Here is a 21078-nt window from a genome sequence, read left to right on the forward strand (position 1 = left end):
GCCCTGCATGAGCAACTGCTCTAAGGGTACTGAGGGACAGTGCGAAATACAGGCCAGCATTGTCCAGAAAAAGGAGAGTGTGAAAATGCGTTAAGAAATGAAGCAGGCCTTGAAGTAATCTCCCAACAGGACCATTACACAGCCAGAATCAGCCGGTGTGTTGCCCAGGCCAATGGGTTTTCAAACAAGGTTCGACCCCAGCAGGCACACAAAAAAAACACAGAAGAACCTTCAAAACAGAAACAAGCCCAAACTCAACAGGCATGACTCAAGGCAGATCCATCAAAACAGAAAAAGTCTACAAGAGCACCTTAGAGGTTTCTTAAAATCCAATTTACAAAAACCAGCTCGCAGCTTAGATTACAGCTAAACATGTAATTAGGCTCTAGGAACTAGAGAATGCAGGCACAGATGGATCCAAAAGCAAAGCAAAGCGGATGAAGTCACCACGTGGGAGAAGGAGAAGAGGGGAGGAAATAAAATGCTGACACCACATCTGAAAACTCTGATGTGGTCAGCTTTTAAATATGCTGTTTTTATCTCATGAAAATGGTTTCGTGCTGGTTTTCAAAAAGCTCTTCACACTAAGAGACTAAAGTCTTCTGAAAGCATCCCACGTGAGTACACTAACCAAAGGACACAGCATGTGCTAGTCAAAACAGGACCGGAAGCAAGCTGTGACACACTGACACACTCACATAAACACCTCACACACACACACTCAGACACACAGATACACACTCACACCTAAACTGCAGGCTCCTTTCTAGACATCCATGCTACGGAAGGTGGAGGCTTCTGGAAGGCAGGGAAAGGAAGCATGGTCCTTTAAAGATCTAACAATATAACATAGGGGACGGCTGCGTACATGTCACCTAGTGAAGGGGACCACTTCTACTTTCTGTGTTTAAAGTGGAGCTGTTCTCCCAGGGTCCCACCTAGTTTCTCTGGAGATGTCAACAGACAAGACAGCAACTCCCCATATGGTACTGACCAAGAATGTAGCTAAATCCTTCATAAACCCACTGCCAGAAACAGAATGAAACTGCAAAGAAATGGGACTTCGGGAGAGTATTTGGTCACTACACAGTACGAGTCATACAGAAATCACTGCTGTAATTTCTTCCTTTAAGGGGCCATTTACTTTTGCAGGTTGCTTTGCTGAACAAAACATAGAACACAAAGGAAGCCTGGGGCAGGGGAGGGGAGGCACGAGAGCAGATTCTACTGATGGTCAACAGAAGAAATGTACAAAGCCTAATGAGGTATATAGGGCCAATTAAAAAAGAAAAAGCAATTTGTTATTAAATCTCTCTTACTTTAAAGCAAAAGAATCCATGTCCTTTCCCACCCCCATCTAACTGATTATGAAACAAGATGTTGTATTTATGTAGTGTCTGACAATGAAACAGGAGCAGCATGTTCGAGCTTCCAAAGAGAAGACACGATCAGAGAGAAAGAGAAGAAGGCAGCTGTACAACAGTCGAGCCACATCTGACAGGTAAGGCAATGACTGGCCGAAGAGCAGAAAGGGCATCCAATCTCCTGCTGCAAAGTCAGGAAGCTGCCGAAGCCGCTTCAGCTCATCTACTGCTGGGGGAAGGGGCAGGGTTACCAACCTGCATGGTCAAACTATCAGACCGAACAAACACCAGCAAGAGGGAAGGGCTCCATTAATTAATTGAGTGGGTGGGTGGGTGCTGGGCTGACCACTGTGCAGTGTGGCACAACATTTATTTGTACCAAAGTATTTTGAGGGTTTTTCCCTATGTATGAAAATAAAAATTAAAAAAAAAAAAAAAATCCCACATCCCCACCCCTGTATGAGGAGGAAGGGAGATAGAGGAAGGGGAAGGAAGGGGAAAGAAGGGAAAGGGAGGGAGGAAGGGAGGGAGGAAGGGAGGGAGGAAGGGAGGAAGGGAGGGAGGAAGAGAGGGAGGGAGGAAGGGAGGGAGGAAGAGAGGGAGGGAGGAAGAGAGGGAGGGAGGAAGAGAGGGAGGGAGGGAGAGAGGAAGGGAGGGAGAGAGGGAGGGAGGGAGAGAGGGAGGGAGGGAGAGAGGGAGGGAGGGAGAAAAGGAGGGAGGGAGAAAAGGAGGGAGGGAGAAAAGGAGGGAGGGAGAAAAGGAGGGAGGGAGAAAGGGAGGGAGAAAGGGAGGGAGAAAGGGAGGGAGAAAGGGAGGGAGAAAGGGAGGGAGAAAGGGAGGGAGAAAGGGAGGGAGAAAGGGAGGGAGAAAGGGAGGGAGAAAGGGAGGGAGAAAGGGAGGGAGAAAGGGAGGAAGAAAGGGAGGAAGAAAGGGAGGAAGAAAGGGAGGAAGAAAGGGAGGAAGAAAGGGAGGAAGAAAGGGAGGAAGAAAGGGAGGAAGAAAGGGAGGAAGAAAGGGAGGAAGAAAGGGAGGAAGAAAGGGAGGAAGAAAGGGAGGAAGAAAGGGAGGAAGAAAGGGAGGAAGAAGGGAGGAGAAAAAATTACTAAAAATTGTATCTCTAGATTAACTTTAAGGCTGAGATCACAAATCTTAGAAGTTGCTAAATGTATTCAGGTTCTCTGTAGCAAAGCTGCTTGCTCTGTTATTCCCAGAAATCCTGGCTACATCCCCAGAGTGTGGGGGTTATGGGTCACTCTTACAATAAACACCTGCACTTAATAGAAGCTCAATAAATGTTTACAAGAGTCAAGGAAACTATATCCCAACAGCAATAACCTCTTCCTAGTTTCCATGGCATTCAGTGGGGCAGTGTCCCTAAAAATCTTAAGTGTCGCATAGTGTCCCAGCTCTCCACACAGACACATGCACACACAGCTGAGTCTCTACAGCGGAGAAAGCCTTCCGTCTACAGAGGGGGAAAAGGTTAAGCTCCAGAGAAAGGTTTAGCCAAAGAAGATTACCAGATGTTTGACTACCCATCCAGGTGTTTGTTAGGTTTTCGATTTCCCCTTCCCGAAGGGGAAAAAGTGCATTTAAAGCATCAGACAGCAGACGGCTGCCCAACGTCGCCCTCCACCCTGCCAAAGGTGAACAAAGTGCACAGCAACAGCAAGGGGCTTGTTCTGTTTACAAGCTCAAATCAGACACAGACCTTTACAGCTCCGAGTTGTTCTTTTCTGAATTTTTCCAAGGGTTTAATCAGGGTTTCAGTTACACTTAATGCCTGGAGAACAAGAGTAATAACAAAAGAACACAGCATTAGGAAAAAAATAGCATTTCATTTTCCTCCTGCACTCCACCCAGAAGTAAAATAAGCAACATATTTGGCTGTTTTGCCTCATTCTGCCAACATAGCAACTAAGACGCTATGTCACGTAGCAAGGAGCAACACATCTGTAAACGTTTTCAGGAGAGAGCTGGAGCAGCTGGCAAGGAACGGGCCACTCAGCCCCCAGCTCACACCAACCAGCTCTCTGTGAACAAGGGCTCTATCACACCCACGAACCCACTTCTGTGTGAGGCGCTTTTCACCTCCTCCTCGGAAATTTAAAATTCAGTTACATTCCTTCACTGGTCATCAGACTATACTAAGGGAGGGATGGAGAACTGTGGATATCCTTCCAACATCGCAATCCCTTGCCCTCATGAGGATAGGAGGTATATTAGCAACTCAGAAAGTCAGAGCAAGTCAGGTGCTGGGGCCTGCTGGCAAGCGCCTCATCGGGGAGGGTCCAGATGATGGCCACACACACACTGACCACAATCTCATTCATGTCTCACACTGACTCAGTTGGGGCTTTTCATTCAAAGCCACAAAATGCTGAAAATGCAAATAAAAGGATTATTTGCCTAAGGATACCAAGCACACTTGGTAACAATATGCTACTGAACAGTGGCTTTCTCAGCCTCCAGCTCCAAGATTCAGAAATATCAAGAACAGGGGAAGGACATCAAAACACTAGTCAAGAGCATTTCATCCACCTTTTACAAAGCCCCCTCCTAAAAAAATAAACTCAAGCTTAAAACAAGGGGGACATGGTAAATGATTAAAAGATATATATCAGAAATCAAATCTAGTTCCCTCCCCTCCCCTTTGCCTGCTAGGCAGGTGCTGGACTTAACCAAAGGCTCCTCTGCACTCACTTCTTACATAAACACATCATCTAAGGTGAATATTCACAGTACAATAAAAATACAAAATATGTAACTGTCCCCCCAAACACAAGGACTTGGGAATGCTACTCACCCATTTGGAAACTTTGCTGCTTAGTTGCAAAAGAGCTGTGGTAACAGACTCAAAGAACCACCCACACAAGGGAATGGGTTCATCTTCCAAGCCATTTTAAATATATACATGTAAATGTTCTACATTTAGCACTATGTGACTTGCAAGAGTGACGGCGCAGAGACACACACATTGAAGAGAGCAGAGACAAAGTGGCTGGCGGCAGGGATGCTGGCCATCCAAGAAGATCTGGGGTGGCCCACACCGGATCTCAGAACAGACACCAGAGGATCTCCCAACGTTTTTCAAATGACCAGGCTCACAGCCAGTCTCCATAAGCCGATGTCCCTGGACCTGCCAAGGCGCCTGCCACCAAGTCTGACAACCAGAGTTTGAGTCCCCAAGACGTACACGGTAGGAGAGAACTGACCCCAAGTTGTTCTGACCTCTACAAGCACACAGTGGCAGGTGTACACACATGTATACAATCTGAACAAATAATTTTTAAAGAAATACGACCTGTGTCAATTTCAAAGCTTTTACGTCCATATCTAGCCTACTGTTGTTGCAGAATAATCCCACATATAGTAACTACGTCCTCGCAGAGGCAGCATGCTCAAGGAAGAAGCAGCCTGGCAAAGCATGCCAGAAATAACAGAGGCTGACGAATGTTGATGGTCACAGAAGTACAGGGAAGAGCAAACCCCAGAGAACACTGCAGTACCAAGTGGGTACTGACCCATCCGTCACGGCCATCCCAGCCAAACCTGCAGCTCAGTAAAATATTAAGTGAGCACCTGGGCCGAGTAATATGGTCATTAGAACGAACAGCCTCCTGGCCCTCATGAAATTTGCTGATTAGTAAGGGAGGCACAAGTGCAAATTCTAATGATTCCTTCAATCGGAGAAAAGTAGGGCCAAGTGTAGCGAGGGCCTCACCAAAGAAGATAAGGCAGAATGTGCTCCGTCTCTACACTAAGTGCTGAAAGATGAGAAGCAATCGGGAACATGAGGATCAGGAGGAGCTGTGTACAGCCTGGAGCCAGCAGAGGCACAGGATTAAAGGAAAAGAAACACTGCCTCTGACAGCAATGTCAAAGGGGAACACTGACCGGACAGAAAGCGCCGAGTGACAGCAGAGGCCCAGAGCACGCTGCAGTCAGGACAACCCACCACAGGGTGTGAAGCAGAGAACAGATAGAATAATAATTACATCTTTTAAAAGATCCACTGCTGTCAGCAAAGGCCTTGGAGGTGGTCCCTGGGGTCTCCCCAGGAACAAGGCTTGACGGTAGCTCATACAAAAGCAGACACAAAAAGAAGCGGGCAGAGTTGAGTCACATCTGCAAGCTAAGTAAACTGAGTACGGGAAAACCTGAAATGTGGACAACTGCTCCCAGAGTGTGCATGGGCAATCACCCACCTAAGAGCACTCTTACAGTCTGGGTCCTTGACGGCCTCCAAAGGTCCATGTGCTCAGGCCCCTCAGCAGCCCACGGGACCAGCAGAGCCTTTACAAGACTAGGTGTAGATGGAGGAAGGCAGGCCCGTGTGCAGGGGATACTGGAATTCCAGCCCTTCTCTGTGGCCTCCTGCTCCATCTGACCATGCTGCCCTGACGAGCTACTCGCCATCAGTTCAAAAGCCAAGGAACCACCCAACCACAAACACCTGACAATGTGAGCCAGAAGAAGCTGCTAAAATATGGTGTTGGATGAATGGAGACGTATGCATGGCTGTGTGATCGTGCATGTCCGTTAAGCCTGCCTTCAGATGCCTCTGAATCCTCTTATCTTCTGTGACCCTGAATAGCTGTCAGCCCATTATATACCAGCATGCAATGCTGATCTGACTTCTTTCCGGAGGGCAGCCTCTGCAAAAATATGTCATCAATACGGCCATTCAGACATGGCAACATGACAGATCCAGACAGAGGAGCTGTGGAAATGGAGCTGGTGTCATGTGTGTCTTAATTTATAGGACACTACGTGTAAACTCAATGACCTCGGCAATAGCCACAGAAAAGACCAGATGGTAAGTGATTCATAACTGAAAGGCGTCAGTATCTTGGGGAACAGCCATTCTCCAGAAGGATAGCCATGAAGAATAGTACAGGAGATGACTGGTGAGGACACAGGAATAGGGAAGGACTTTTCCTTTGTGGGTTTGTTTGTTTGTTTGTTTGTTTTTTAAGATATAAATCAGTACATAAGAGGTAAGAACATGTACAAAAATCCTCATGACGAGCCTACAAAAGAGGCTGAAAGGCTACATAGAACATGGAAAGACATGGGATGCTGGCACTGCACGGGAAATGCCCTGGCCAGGGGAGCAGCCATCTTTCCTTCCCTTCTAACAAGAGCCAGCATCAACAAGCTCATAGACGCCCTGAAGAAGGCTGGGGGAATGAGTACCAGACAGTTATTTCTCTGTGAGATATAAGAGAAAGCCATTTAAACAAGAGTTCAGGCCTGAGGAGAAGAGAGGTAGGGGAAGAGAAGGAGGTAGGGAAGGGAGGAAGAAAACTTCAAATGAGGGTCACTGCCTACAGGAAGAGATCATCCCTGGGCAGGATTCAAGCCGGGCTGGAGAAAGGAACATGACCTCCCCATCAACCTTACTGCAGGGTTCTTCTCTCACAATGAAGAGAGAGAGAGATAAGGTTCATCCTGGATAGAAGCATTTCCTGGAGACATGAATACACCAGCATCCCAAGCCGTGGTGTCTGAAATGCTGCTGAGCTGCAAGGATCTCACAAAGGAGGAAACCCTTCCTTGAGAGCCAATGCCCTGAGGAAAATGGCACAGCCCCGAGCCAAGAGCAGACAACAAGTGTTTCCCAGGCAAATGTGCAAATGTAAGGGTCAGAAAGACCCTCCGTGCCGAAAGAGAAAACAGCAATTCGAGGCATGGAGCTCCTAGTAGTTCAGTGTCGATGGACGAAATGTAGGCAAGAAGCTAACAGCATGAGATGTCATCTATTACCATCAAAAACGGCCCCTAGGAAACGCTCAAAAATGGCAGACCCCTGGACGCAGGAAACGGGACAGCCTTCTATGATCCTTCACTCTGCAACAAACACCCTCACAAAAAGGAAACCACAGCGCTCACACAAGAGTAATTTTAGGTCATGGAATTGTCCTTCATCTAGAGAAATGACGTGATTCACAGCCATCTGCCTGGCCACCAGAGGCTGAAACAGCAGGCTGGAAAGAGCACAGGGGCCTCTGCTTGCTCTGAGTCAATAAGCAAACACTCCAAACAGAGGGAGCAGGGCCGACGACGACATTACATACACGTCTTAGGGGGTTTTGTTTTCACTAAAAATTCTCTGCAACCTTAAAATCCATCGTTGTCATCTCCTGGAAAGTCTGGTCTATAACTCTAGAACAGAGCCTAAAATACTCCTTAAGAACAGAGTAAGGACCGGCCACTCATCGTTTTTTTGTAAGGTACTGTTGGTCTTAGAACAAGGGCTGTTTTCTTCTCTCTAAAGAGACTGGTGGCTCCGTGGAATCTGTTCCTTTTATAATTTCACAGAAATGCAATGCTGTTACTAATATTCCTACTGCCAAAACTATTCCTACTGCCAAAACTATTCCTACTGCCAAAACTATTCCTCCTCCCCAGAGACAAGTGAGCACTGACTCTCCAACTGACCCTGTGGCTTCCCAGGCCCTCTAAGGATGACACCGTCAGCATTTCAGAGACAACGGAAGCAGTGACAATGAGAAAGACTGCCACGTGCCAATGTGTTAAAAACGAAATGAACGAGGGCAGATACAGATTGTGAATTTACAAACACACAAAGGATGATGTAATCATTCTTGCAGGAAGAAATCCCCAAATCCCTTCATCCTTGAGCTTTGGGAAGGGTTTCAGGTGGTCTTAGAACAAAAGGCAACTGCAGGAACATAAAACACGTCAATGAACCGGCTCTCCTCGGACCGCAGCAGGAGACAGCCAACCTTCTCAGAAAAAGACCAGGAGGCCTCAGCCTGGCACTAGGGCACAAAACCAGCCATGGGCAGTAAGAGATGAGCACAAGTGGCTGTTCCCAGACAACCGAGGACAAAAACAGGCAAGCTACGCCCTGAGCCCATCTACCAAACCCGCCTGCAGAACCACTGCACCTCCTGTGTTCTCTACTGCTGGTCGGAGGCTAGGGGAGACAGAGTGCTGGCAGGAAGAACCACCGGTCATTAGCTCACGCTTACAGGAGGGGCTCCCATGGGGTCCCACGAAGTCTTCGTGGCTGAGGGGGCTGCTAGACTGCAGTGCTGGAAGACTGTTAGCTGCACGCGTGCACGGGCTGTTCTAACAGTCTGTGTGAATTCAGTCAGGAGCCAGAGCGCTAACACGTTTAGAGTGTCCCGTCAGGCAGTGAAAGCATACACCGTTGCCCTGGTGCTCGCCTCTGCAGCCGCACCTGAGAAGAGCCCATCTCAATGGGACACTGAAGCATGCTGAGATGTCCCTGGGGGCTAAGGAGCTGCAGAGCGGCTGCAATGCCAAGGAGGGTCAGGCCAGAGAGAAGGCTCAGCGCAGAAAGGCACCTGCTGCTCAAGCCTGACGGCCTGAGTCTCAGTCCCAGAACCCAGGGAACTTGGGCGGAGAAGAAAGAGAATACTTACCAAAAACACACAAAAACTGTCTTTATATATCTAAATGTTCATTCATGAGAAAAGGGAGGAAAAAATACGTTATTATTTGCTCAAACTGTGCAAAACAAGATGTAATGGGTGTAAACCGTAGGGCAGCACAGTTCGGTTTCACTCACAAGAATTTACTAATAGCTGGGACCTGAGCTACCTTCTAAGGTAGAGATCACAAACCACTTCTATATAAACATGTAGAAGATGCTAACATCCAATGTCCAGGCAACATCTGGTCCAGGGAATGTCTTAATCAGGGTTTCTATTGCTGTAATGAAACACCACGACCAAAAAGCAAGTTGGGGTTTACTGGACTCACACATCCATATTGTAGTCCATCACCGAAGGAAGCCAGGACAGGAACTCAGACAGGTCCGGAATCTGAAGGCAGGAGCTGAGGCAGAGGCCACGGAAGGTGCTGCTTACTGGCTTGCTCCCCATGGCTTGTTCAGCCTGCCTTCTTATAGAACCCAGGACCACCAGCCCAGGGATGGCACCACCCACAATGGGCTGGTCCTCCCCCACTGATGAGTAATTGAGAAAATGCCTTACAGTTGGATCTCATAGAGACATTTCCTCAGCCGGGGCTCCTTCCTCTCTGATTGCTCTAGCTTGTGTCAAGCTGACACCGAACACCAGGCAGTACAGGATGTTTCCTTCTCCACAGAACGCTAGCCCAGAAACCCTGAGATCCTAACTTATCCGCAGTTCTGGGATTCTAAACGAGCTGGGGAAGCCAAAGCATAAGCTGCATTTCCATGTTACTTCACAAGACTTAAAACTGCAAACCCACTCAGAGACTCACAAGGTGAAAGATCAAATGACTGTAAAACTATGAAAGTTTCCAGTGGTGTTTCCAATGGTGACCCTGGTCTGACGTCTCATAAGATACTTGGCTTTAAGAACCTTGAATAGACTGAAAATCAGAATTAAAAGATGGCTGTGGACATGGCTCTGTGGCAGAGCACCTGAGTGGCACAATCAAATCCCCAGGGCTATGTCAAAAACAAAAAAGGAGAGGAAACTCGTCTTAGGGGAGCTAGCCAGTTGGAGATGAGTGAAGACACCTGCCAGCAAGAACGGACTGCACTGCATGGTGGCAAGCGCTGCGGCAGCTCTCAACTCCTCCCACCTCGAAGATCAAAGGCGGAGTTCTGAGGCTGTAAACTCAAAGACCCGCACACGTGAGGCAGCTTGAAAGCAAGCACACACTACAGCACCCTTGCTAATGACTTTTTAAAGGATCCGCCCAGGTAAAGCCATGAACAGGTTGGGATAATCACCAAACCATGGCTTTCTAGTCAGGAAAGGCAGAGTTACGTTCATTCCCCACAGTCCTCATTATTTTAAGCCTGGATTCCAAGTGGTTATGACCTCTAAAGGAATGCATAATCTGAGAGCAAAAGAGACTTTCCACTATTTTCCCATGACCTTCCAGACACTTCCTATTTTACTGCAGTGAGGGGAAAACTCTACTTTTCAACTTCAATGTCACAAAGAGCAGCAAAGGAACCACTGAGCTGAAACACGTGTTTATGTTTCCTTGAAACAGGACCTCGAGAAAGAGAGCCAAGGATTTATCTATCTGAACAAAACAGTTTTCCCAAAATGAGAAATATTTTCCCATAAAAGGACTGTCACAGCTAAGGGCTTTCACAGATTCCGTAAATCTTCCTAGGGAGTGTGCTTCTCGTTATTAAACTTCCTTTCTTACGTGCACTAACTTACTGGGGAGTGGGAGGGCAGAGGACAAGCAAAGTTGCTATGAGCGTGCCAGGGATCAAACTCAGACCTCAAGTGTCTTGACCTGCTACACCAAGTTTTGATCAACAATAACTGCTTGAGGAATCCTAGCCCAAAACAGTGCCTGTCAAGTCTGCTTTCAGAAGCTTTGAGATCACAAAATAGACTGGGTTACAAAACAAGAGCAATGTAATGATCCCCAGAACATACATTTATTTAAAAGGGGAGGGAGAGCACAACAGCGCATGTTTGAAATGCCAGGGCTGTGAAGATGGAGACAAGAGGACCCTGTAGCACACCAGCCAGCCAGCCTGGCCAAACTTCTAATGTCACAAAATAAAGACGATGGATGGCTCCTCGGGAACACCCAAACTTATCGCCTGAGCCCCACCAGTGTCCTACTTATGTACACTTACACTGAGCACACACACACACACGTACTGCTGGCTTGCAATCTCTCACACACATACACAGAATTGGAGACAGAGAGAGAGTATGAGAATGAGAAGCAGGGAACATGACTGGCAGACACTGAGGCAATCATGGAACTACAGCTCGGGCTAGGATTTTAAAAGCCTGGTCCCCGTGCTGTCACGAGGCCCCCAGGGCTTGAGAGGACACACTCTCCAAAAGCATGAGAAAGATTTCAGAACTCGGGCTGCTGGCAAACCCTCAGACGCAGCCATCAAACAGTGCCCTCAGAAGCTGTGCTGCCACATGGCGTGTGCCAGTGACATGCACATCCCACTACCTGAGCTGTCAAGAGTTCAGGCAACTATCTCGTTAAGCAGATGAAGGACAATTCCATGACCTAAAATTACTCTTGTGTGAGCACTGTGGTTTCCTTTTCGTGAGGGTGTGTGCTGCAGAGTGAAGGATCATAGAAGGCTGTCCCGTTTCCTGCGTCCAGGGGTCTGCCATTTTTGAGCGTTTCCTAGGGGCCATTTTTTATGGTAATAGATGACATCTCATGCTGTTAGCCTCTTGCCTACATTTCGTCCATCGACACTGAACTACTAGGAGCTCCATGCCTCGAATTGCTGTTTTCTCTTTCGGCACGGAGGGTCTTTCTGACCCTTACATTTGCACATTTGCCCCTTTTCTCCACGGAGCTGGCTGCTCTCCTGCTCTGCCGCTTTTCCTATCAGTGTACATCCAAGTTTTCCTAAGAGGATTAAAGTGACCACTTAAGCACTCTTGTTTTTCTTAAACAGCTAAACTAATAAAGGATGGCATCAAAAGACAAAGACCCTGGCACTGAGGAAGCATGAAGCCTTCCCATTAGCATGGTTAAAGTCACGAAGCCTGGCCACAGTGAGAGCAAAAGGCTCTCTGTTCAGGTTGGCTCTGCCCTAAGTTCTATCTTTTCACCACAGAGAAAACAATTTCCTTTTGTTATCCAAACATCCTCAATAGAAAGGAAAGAATGACACTCTACACCTAACACCCTAAGGAAACAGGGTAGCATCCAGAAAGGAATGCAGTGACCAAATAAATCCCAGTATACCAATTTTTTTAAGGTCAGCATAAACTGATCTCTTAGGCCTGTTAGGGAAACAAACATGAAGACAACATTAAATTGTATAGTAATAATTTGAAATCACTGACTTAAAATCATTAGAACCAGTGAGTTTTTTGTTTATTTGTTTGATTGGTTGGTTGGTTGGTTGGTTGATTTTTTTCAAGCAGGGTTTCTCTGTGTAGTCCTGGCTGTTCTGGAACTAACTAGCTCTGTAGACCAGGCTGGCCTAGTCAGAGATCTGCCTGCCTCTGCCTCCCCAGAGCTGGGATTAAAGGCATGGGACCCCACCACCAGCCATCAACCCAGGGAGAATTTTAATGAGCACACAGCATCATTAGTGCCTAAGGTCAACAGTGTGTAAACCTGGAAATCAGGAAGGAACTCAGAACAAAACATTCCCTGAAAGCCTGAAGCTCTCGGTCCACAGCTGCCTCAGTGAACATGACATATGGTGTGAATTCCTACAAGGAACATTCCAAATTTACTAATTCCACTATCACATTAGTGTTTTTACTCTAGTAAGAACAAGAAGTTACAGTAAGAATGTTTATCGACTTTCAATCCTAAATCCAAATGAGCTTGAAAACAACAAAACAAGAGGGCTCCAACTAAAATTCTATGAGCCTCACTTTCAGGCTTTCTTCCCAAAATACTGGCCATGACCTAGGCTCATTTAAACAACAATAACAGAGGGAGGGAGGGAGGGAGGGAGGGAGGGAGGGAGGGAGGGAGGGAGGGAGGGAGGGAGGGAGATGGGGAGAGGGAGAGACAGAAGGGGGGAGAGAGAGAGAGAGAGAGAGAGAGAGAGAGAGAGAGAGAGAGAGAGAGAGAGGTCTCTGCATTACAAAAATTTAATAGGGGCTGGAGAGATGGCTCAGTGGTAAGAGCCCAGGCTGCTCTTCAAGAGGACCCAGATTCAGTTCCCAGCACCCACAAGGCAGCTCACAACTCTCTTTAACACCTGTTCCAGGGGATCTGACCCCCTCACACAGACATACATGCGGTCAAAACACCAACACATATAAAAATGAATTATGTTTACATTAAGAACAGTCTTCTTAATGTCTGAGCCCTGCAAAGTCTAGGTACACACACACCTCTCACAAAAGCTGCCTAAAAGGGAGAGGAACAAAGCAAGCCAGTAACGGACTCTGGAAGAAAAACAGTGGTATTTGACTATCACTTTAAAATCTAGTATCTTTTACTGGTAACTGTAACTCATGAGCTGCTGTGTGTCTCAGGATCCCTTAGCCTAATAAGAAAACTGGACAGTTAACCTTGCTTAACCTTGGCCCTCTCTCCTCCCTGCCTGTGTAAGGACCCTGCTTCTAGCCTTCTAACAGAATAAATACTTGGGCAGAACACTGTGAGAAGGAATTCAAAATGCATGGAGATATGAGACAGTACTTTGTCAGAGGCTACAAAAGCATCATCAGACAGAATTTGAAAGTTGGCTTTTCAGTTTTAAGTAACAAAGAGAAAATTATATGGTCTGATTTTCAGTTTTTTCCAAACAGAGTTTCTCTTTGTAGCCCTGGCTGTCCTGGACTCACTTCGTAAACCAGACTAGCCTCGAACTCATAGATCCTCCTGCCTCTGCCTCCCCAAGTGCTGGGATTAAAGGCATGTGCCACCAAGTCCAGTGAAAATTATAGTTTCTTAAATCAACAATATTATGAACAAAGCTGAAGTGAAAATATGACACTCAATATACTATATAAGGCAACAAACTAAGAAAAGAAAAAGGAAAAACAAGAAGGAAGAGCTCATCTCAGCAACCACAGAAGGGCCTGGCGCTCCAGCTGTCTGGGTGTGTGGGTTACCTTGGGCCAGGAGGAGGCCACCACCGAGGCTGAGAGGCTCACAGTAGTTGACTCTCCTAGGTGGCCACAAGCTAAGCACCACTCTTAAACAAGAAGCTGACTCCCCACCGCATCCTCGGGTGCTAGAACGGCCAAGCACAAAACAGGCTTTTAAAACCATTTGCTGCTGAAGAGATGGCTTAGCAGTTAAGAGCACTGGCTGCTTTTCCAGGGGGCTCAGGTTCAATTCTCAGCACTCACAGGGCAGCTCACAACTGTCTGTAATTCCAGTTGCAGAGGATCCAACACATAGACAGACATGCAGGCAAAACAGTAATGAACAGGAAATAAAAATAGACAAGTTTTTTTTTTCAAACCTCAAAAAAATACTATAAAAATATTTGCTGGAGAATAAAGCTTTAGCAACTTAAGACAATTAAATGAGCAGTCTATACAAACACAAAATGTCCTGCTGATGTCAATAACAACCACCAATAGCACTACTGTGCCCCACAAACAAATTTCTGATATAAAAGCTTGTTTCTGTTAGTCAGACACAGGGGTAAAAAGGCTTAGAAATCCAAGAAGGGCTCGGCAAAGGGGTGAGGGTGGGGAGGCAGAGAAAAGATGATGAGAAGGGCTGCTACAGGACACAGAGCTGATCCCAGGAGCGGATGGAAAAAGGAGAGAGCGGAAAGCTGAGCTCCGTGCATATCAGGAGGCAAAGCCACTCTGGAAACACTGAGCAAGGCTGTGCACAGGAATGAGCCTCCTTCCCTGCTTCAGTGCTTAGTTGCAGGCTGTGAGCAGAAGTAGAAGGCCTGGACTTTAAACTAACACGAGGAAGTCCACACGCCATCATTCTGCACATCAGAGAAGATCAGTGACTGTCAAAACTCTGAGTCCTCCTCACTACCGTAGCCACTGGTGATCCCTCTGACCTCAGACAAACCCCACCATCTATATAAAACCATGCCACACCGTGGAGAACAGCCCCGAATCTCATACACTATCAGTAAAAAAACATCAGTAAGTCTTTTTATATGTGATCTTCACACTTCTACTCTAGCTTCTCAAAAGAGCTCCTTGAGGGCTGGTTTGTTCTCATCACATGCATGCATGAAGGGGGAAATAAAGTACTGTGTTAAGATAGTTCTAGAACTTCTTCTGAGCCCAAACACTTCTGAATCACCTTCCATCCTAGTCACTGAATCTGGCTCCCTCCACAAACCTTTTTCCCTTTGTGCCTCCAAAAATACTGGAGACACAGTACTCCTTTGAGGGGTGCCCTACTTCAATAGTCAGAACTATTTCCGAGGTAGTAGCACCCACTTTTGAGACAGTGGTTGGGGAGCTTCCCTGACTCAAGTAGGTCTCTAAGCAAGGCTTCCACACAACTGCAGTCTCACTGTTCCTTCTATAACCAGCCCACCATTTAATGACCGACTGAAACACCAACAACTTGTACTTCCTTACACAGGCAAGAAGAGATGCCCAAACTCACATCCACTCAGCCCGCTGCCTATCAGGCGGCAGCCATGTGATGCATTTATTACACACGCTTCGCTCACGTTCACAAGTGGAGGGAAATGGCTGAAGGTGTTCCTGAGAAAACGTCTCCTAGGAGAGCACAAAGCCCAGGATCCAAACTCCAGCCTATTGCCTGACCCCTACACCCCACCCACCAAGTCCCTTCCCCCATCCAACCCACCCAACCCTGGCCAAAAAGAGGTGGAGAAAATGACAAAGTTACAAACAGCTAAAACCAAGAAACAGAATGTTTCTCTGGTCTGCTGATCTCCTAAAGATGGCACTGGTTCCCAACTTAGTGATGCAGAACAAATCACTCACTTCAACGGGCTACACTTTCCTCTCATTTTTCTAACTCATGTGTGATCCTAGATGCCCTGGCTCACAGCAAACTATGTGCCATGAAACAGTAGATCCGGTGATTTCGAGTAATACCGTAGTTTAGAGAATTAAAGGGCTGAGGCGGTGATGTTCCGGTGCCTCCTGGGTGGGTGGGTGCAAGGAGAAGCCAAAGTAAGCCAATTCCCTTGAAAAAAAAAAAAAAAAGAATATGAAATAGAGGAAGCACAGGCTCCAACAGGGAAGTACACCCTGATGGGGACAGGCTTCAGGATCACAGATGACGATGAGTCACAACAGAGGACACTGACTCATAAGGCAAGAAGGCTTCTCCCAAAAAGGACTCCACGCCTCCTGCCCACATCAGCCCTCACTCTGAAATGCTGGTTTACTGTGGATGGAATTCATTAAGTATTCTAGCTGTGTACAAATCAGTCTTCAACTGGGGCATCCATGATAGCAGGACTTACAATAGCAGGCACATCTGACTAAGCTGTAATGGGCTTATAGGATGAAATGATGAATTACATGCAAAAATTATAATCAATGTTAAACATCATTTCCAAAGAGAGAAAGAAAGTCTTCGTGAAATTAAGTCATGGGCGACTGTTAGCTTTTCCTTTTATTTTGTCTCTTTAAAGGCAAAGTAAGAAAGGTCTTCATGAAGGACAGCTAGATTTTTCCCATCATGAACATTCTGCCAGCAGAATCACAGACAAATGTGTCATTTTATCGGTAAAAGAACTGACTACACATTTATTATTATAAATATGACTTGTAAAATAGAAGGCATAGACTGACCAATAGTGTCCAGTGGTTTTTTTTGTCACTTAAGATATAAATTAAAATTCAGCAGCAACATTAAACATAAATTATGTAGCGCTGATCTAGTAACAGCCAAGCCCTGTTTTATCAAGACAAAGTAGATATAGATAGAGTTTCCAGTTCTTTGGAAATGACTAGGTAAAGATGCAGCTGTTAAGAGTCTTTTAAACCCCTAGTTGTTATGAAGACATCAAAAAAAAATTTTTTTTTTAACTTTTTGAGAGACCTAACTCTGAACAAAGGACATTTCACAGGTTGGTTATTCAGATTTCAGAACTTAGCGGGTCTGGGCACAGTCTGAGAATGGGCATTTCAGGCAATCCCCCAGTACAGTAATCACCCCCTTGACACTGACATAAAACACCCAACAGAAGGAATTTAATGAGGAAACAGCTTTATTGTGGCTCAAGGAGTCAGGGTATACAGTCAGCCATGGAGAAGCACGGCAGTAAATGAAGCCACGGAGAAGCCATGGAGAACCCATGGAGAAGCATGGCGGTAAATGAAGCCATGAAAAACCCATGGAGAAGCCGTGGGGCAGCCATGGAGAAGCATGGCGGTAAATGAAGCCGTGGAGAAGCCGTGGGGCAGCCATGGAGAAGCACGGCGGTAAATGAAGCAGGCCACAGCACAGTGCTGCCCACTTTCAGAATAGACACTGGCCCCTCATTTCCTTCTTTCTGGACACACACCCCGGGCAAGCCTACAGTTGGGTCTCCTGTCAAGCTGACAGTGGAAACCAATCATCCCACTGGATGAAGGCGACGCTGGCCCAGATACCATGTTGGAGAATGCCGCTGTGGGACACACGGAAGAAGGACGCTAAGAAGTTTTCTCCCAAAGAGTAAGAAAATTAATTTACTTTAATCAATATTATTTCAGCAACACCATGAATCATTATAGAAAAACAGTAACAGATTAGAATGAAAATCAGGTGTTAAAACTAAGGTGATTATAGCAGAGCTCAGAAGACTACTTTAAGGTGGAAAGTGGCCCTGCCTGGCCCAGCACCTTCACTATGGAGAGAAGGTACTGGACACTGGTGTCCAAGAGACCTCTGAACACCACCTGGAAGGCTCTGCCCTCCATCTCCCACAGGCACTGTTCCTTGCAGCTTTTCTGACCCTCTGGCCCAAACTTGCTCCGATTTGTCAGAATCCTCAGAAACCGAATCCTCACTTGCAGGCTGGCAAGAAAGCAAAAATCAGTCTGTTCCAAGGATTTACTCAGAGAAGTAAATACACTATGAAGGGCTTTTCAGAGATGCTCATAAATGCTGTAGCACTATTTTAAAAGTCCCTAGATTCCTGAACAGCTGCCCATGTCAGATAAGTACAGCATGTCCTGTCAGGCCACACAGAACATCACAGGAATGCTGGCAGCCTCCCTCAGATAGCACGCACAGACGCAAGCCTACGGTTCTGGCCTCTCACTGTGCCCAGCTCAGCTCCCTAGTTTAGGTTTCTTCACCTCTACAAGCAGGGTCAGAGACACCAGGAGAAAAATTACTCAGAAACCCCGCCCTAAGAAACAACATCAACCTTCAAAGGGCTGCGCATATCCACCCATGGAACCGAACTTTTGGGTGTGGAAACAAACAGCAACTTCTTTTCCTGAACTGGTACTCTGCTGCTTCCCTTTCCAGTGAGTCACGGGATTTCAGTTCATAGTTTTGCTTGATGCCAGGGATTGAACCTTCAAACTGAGCACACCCCACCACTGCGCCACACCCAGAAACTCAATAATGTATTAAAAGCAGTGAAGGAGGGCAGGGAAAACAGACTTTCCTCTTCTCCAAATGGAACTGGCTTTCCGCTCAAAGAGGACCCAGCATTTCCACTCATCTGTTCTTAACTGGCTAACTGATGTCTTCCAACTCCGCTCATCACCCGCCTTTCCAGGAGGCTCCCTGGATTCCCCACCACCTCTGTTACTGCAGAATTACCGGGCATATATGCTTCAGCCACTTCCCCTAATGGATATCCATCTACTCAAGAGAAAGAAATGTCACAACATGGAACTTGGCATGTAGCAAGCACACGGTGGTATGGCCCTGCTTAGGTATGGAGCAGGAGCATGAACAAGCTGCTGTCCGTTCACATAGATGGAAAGTCTGTGGCAGGCTGCTATGTTTCCGGACAGCTGCATTTACCCTTTAAAGCCCAAAGTCTTACGGAACACGCATGCAGTAAAAAGCTTTCCATAATATGTGGCATTGGTCTTTGCCCTCTAGAGATTTTAACTTTTTTTTTTCATTTTTTAAAATATTTTTATTTATTATTTATACATTATCCTGCCTGCATGTGTGGCTGCAGGCCAGAAGAGGGCACGGGATCTAACTGCAGCTGGTTGTGAGCCACATGGTGGCTGGGAATTGAACTCAGGACCTATGGAAGAGGAGCCAGTGCTCTTAACCTCTCCAGAAGGCTTTTTTTTTTTCTTTTACTGATTAAACCTTAACTACAAATACCCAATGATTGTGCTTCACTGTTATTTAATTTCAGAGTATGGGAAATATTGCTTACTTTACTTGTTTGTTTTTGAGACAAGGGTTTCTCTGTGTAGCCTTGGCTGTCTAGGAACTCTCTTTGTAGACCAGGCTGGACTTACCCTGATCCGCCTGCTTCTGCTGCCTTGAGTGCTGGCATTAAAGGTGTGGACCACCACAGCAAGATTACACTAATCTTCTCAGAAACAACATAAGAAAATGTCTAGCTCTATTCCAAAGCTGTCATTCTGCTCTCCTTCCCCAACCTGTGGGCTTTTAACGTGCTGACGCTCACTTTAGGCGCCTTGTTGACTGTGTTTTGCTGTATGCTCTCAGAAGGCACCTACATTCCATTTAGCTGTTCAAGCCCCTCCTACAGCTGTGACTGGAGGAGGCCGTGTGTGGTGGAACACGCCTGTACCCCAGCACTCAGAGGCAAAAGCAAGATGACTTCAAGCTTGGGATCGTGTCCCAAAAAAGATTAATTCTAAATTCTAAATTCTGGTCAAGGGGGAAAAAAATGAAAACCCCACAAATCTGAAGTGATTTAGAAATTTACAATCAAATATGATTTGTTGGAATGATGAGTCAGAGAGACCAACTACTATTGAAAGAGACAGAAGGAAAGAGTCTGAATTGTTTTCTGGAATAAAGGCATTTTGTTGCTGTTGTTAAAGTGGCACCGTCCTGAGACATGTCCTGAGGTATTTGTACTGGACATGTGTATATTTGTACATGAGACACCACAGTGCTGGGCTGCCAGTCAAAATGACAGCAGGACAATTAGGGGTACAGGAGAGACCGGATCAGATGTGCCCCTGGGTGCTGAGAACATGTAACTTAACGCTTTCTTCTTGTTGTGCTTTCAGTTTCCTGAACTAAAGGGGAGTGTCTTGTTCACTTCTTCTGGGTGCGTGTGGCTGTGTCCCACTGCTTCCCCTCCAGCTGCCGTTTCTGCTCTCTGTCAGTTCTGAAGTGGTTGGTTTGGATTTTGGTGGTGATGGTGGTTTGTTGTTTGTTTGTTTGTTTGTTTTGTTTTTTTAATCTGTTTTTGTGGGTGATTTTTTTTTTTGGTTGAGTTGGTTTTGAGTTTTTGTTTGAAGGTTTTGTTTGTTTGTTACCTTTTTGGTTTTTTTTTTTCCAAGATAGGGTTTCTGTGTAGCTCTCGATGCCCTGGAACTCTGTAGACCAGGCTGGCCTCAAACTCACGGAGATCCACCTGCTTCTGCCTCCTGAGTGCTGGGATTAAAGGTGTGCACCACCACCATACCTGTGCCACATGCCATTCTTGTCTCTGAGGCTCACACCTTCCACAGACTCAGTCCTAGTCTCACCTCCACCCAGCACCAGGAGCCCAAGCTTGTTACCCTCATCTCGCCTCAGACCAGCACGGTCAGCTGCCACGACAGCTGACCAGGAAGCCGGCAGTAGCTAACAGAATCTCTGTGAACCTCAACATCTGCATCAGAGTCTGATGTCACACTGCAGTTTCTAGACCTCAGCGATTCACTCCAAGGAGTAACAGAGACAAACCACCAAGGCTAGTGGTCACACCCCATTTCTGTAAAGGTCTGAACTGCAGCCCAGCTCCGCCTTCCTGAACACACCAGGATGACATCTCATGTTGCTCTACGGAAAGCCCTCAACACAACCTCTCTGGCCCAGCTCACTCATAGCTCCCTACCCACCGGTTCTAAACTGCTGTGCTTTTCGCTGACAGCTGGCACACCATGTCTACTCATCACCTTGCTAGCATGTAAAACTGTGAATGCAGGTACTTTGCAGTGTTTGCTGCTGTCTTATATTTTAGAGTTCTGTTGCTGTGAAGAGACACCGTGACCATGGCCACTCTTATAAAGAACAGCACTTAACTGGGGCTGGCTTACAGGCGAGAAGCACGGCAGCATCCAAGTGCTGGAGAAGGACCTGAAAGTTCTACATCCTAATCCACAGGCAGCAGGAGACTGTGTACCACACTGGGTGTGGCTTGAGCACAGGAGACCTGGAAGGCTTCCCCCACAGTGAC

General features: G+C 46.6%; 1 protein-coding gene across 6 annotated transcripts in view; it reads right to left on the reverse strand.

Annotated features, from left to right (window-relative positions):
- Arhgap10 (Rho GTPase activating protein 10) overlaps positions 1-21078 on the reverse strand; it is a 246939-nt gene that overhangs the window by 157087 nt on the left and 68774 nt on the right. For 5 of the 6 annotated variants that reach the window (XR_009594838.1, XR_009594839.1, XM_060393189.1 and 2 more), the window contains one exon: positions 3076-3147. The exons of the other annotated variant lie outside the window; for it this stretch is intronic. Coding sequence is in view for 3 of the 5 variants with exons in the window: in XM_060393189.1 (XP_060249172.1) it covers positions 3076-3147 (72 nt within the window). In the remaining 2 variants the exon portion in view is untranslated. The remainder of the gene's footprint in view (positions 1-3075; positions 3148-21078) is intronic. 6 annotated transcript variants of the gene reach the window in all.

Source organism: Meriones unguiculatus, chromosome 10, assembly GCF_030254825.1.
Source record: "Meriones unguiculatus strain TT.TT164.6M chromosome 10, Bangor_MerUng_6.1, whole genome shotgun sequence".
Lineage (NCBI taxonomy): Eukaryota > Metazoa > Chordata > Mammalia > Rodentia > Muridae > Meriones > Meriones unguiculatus.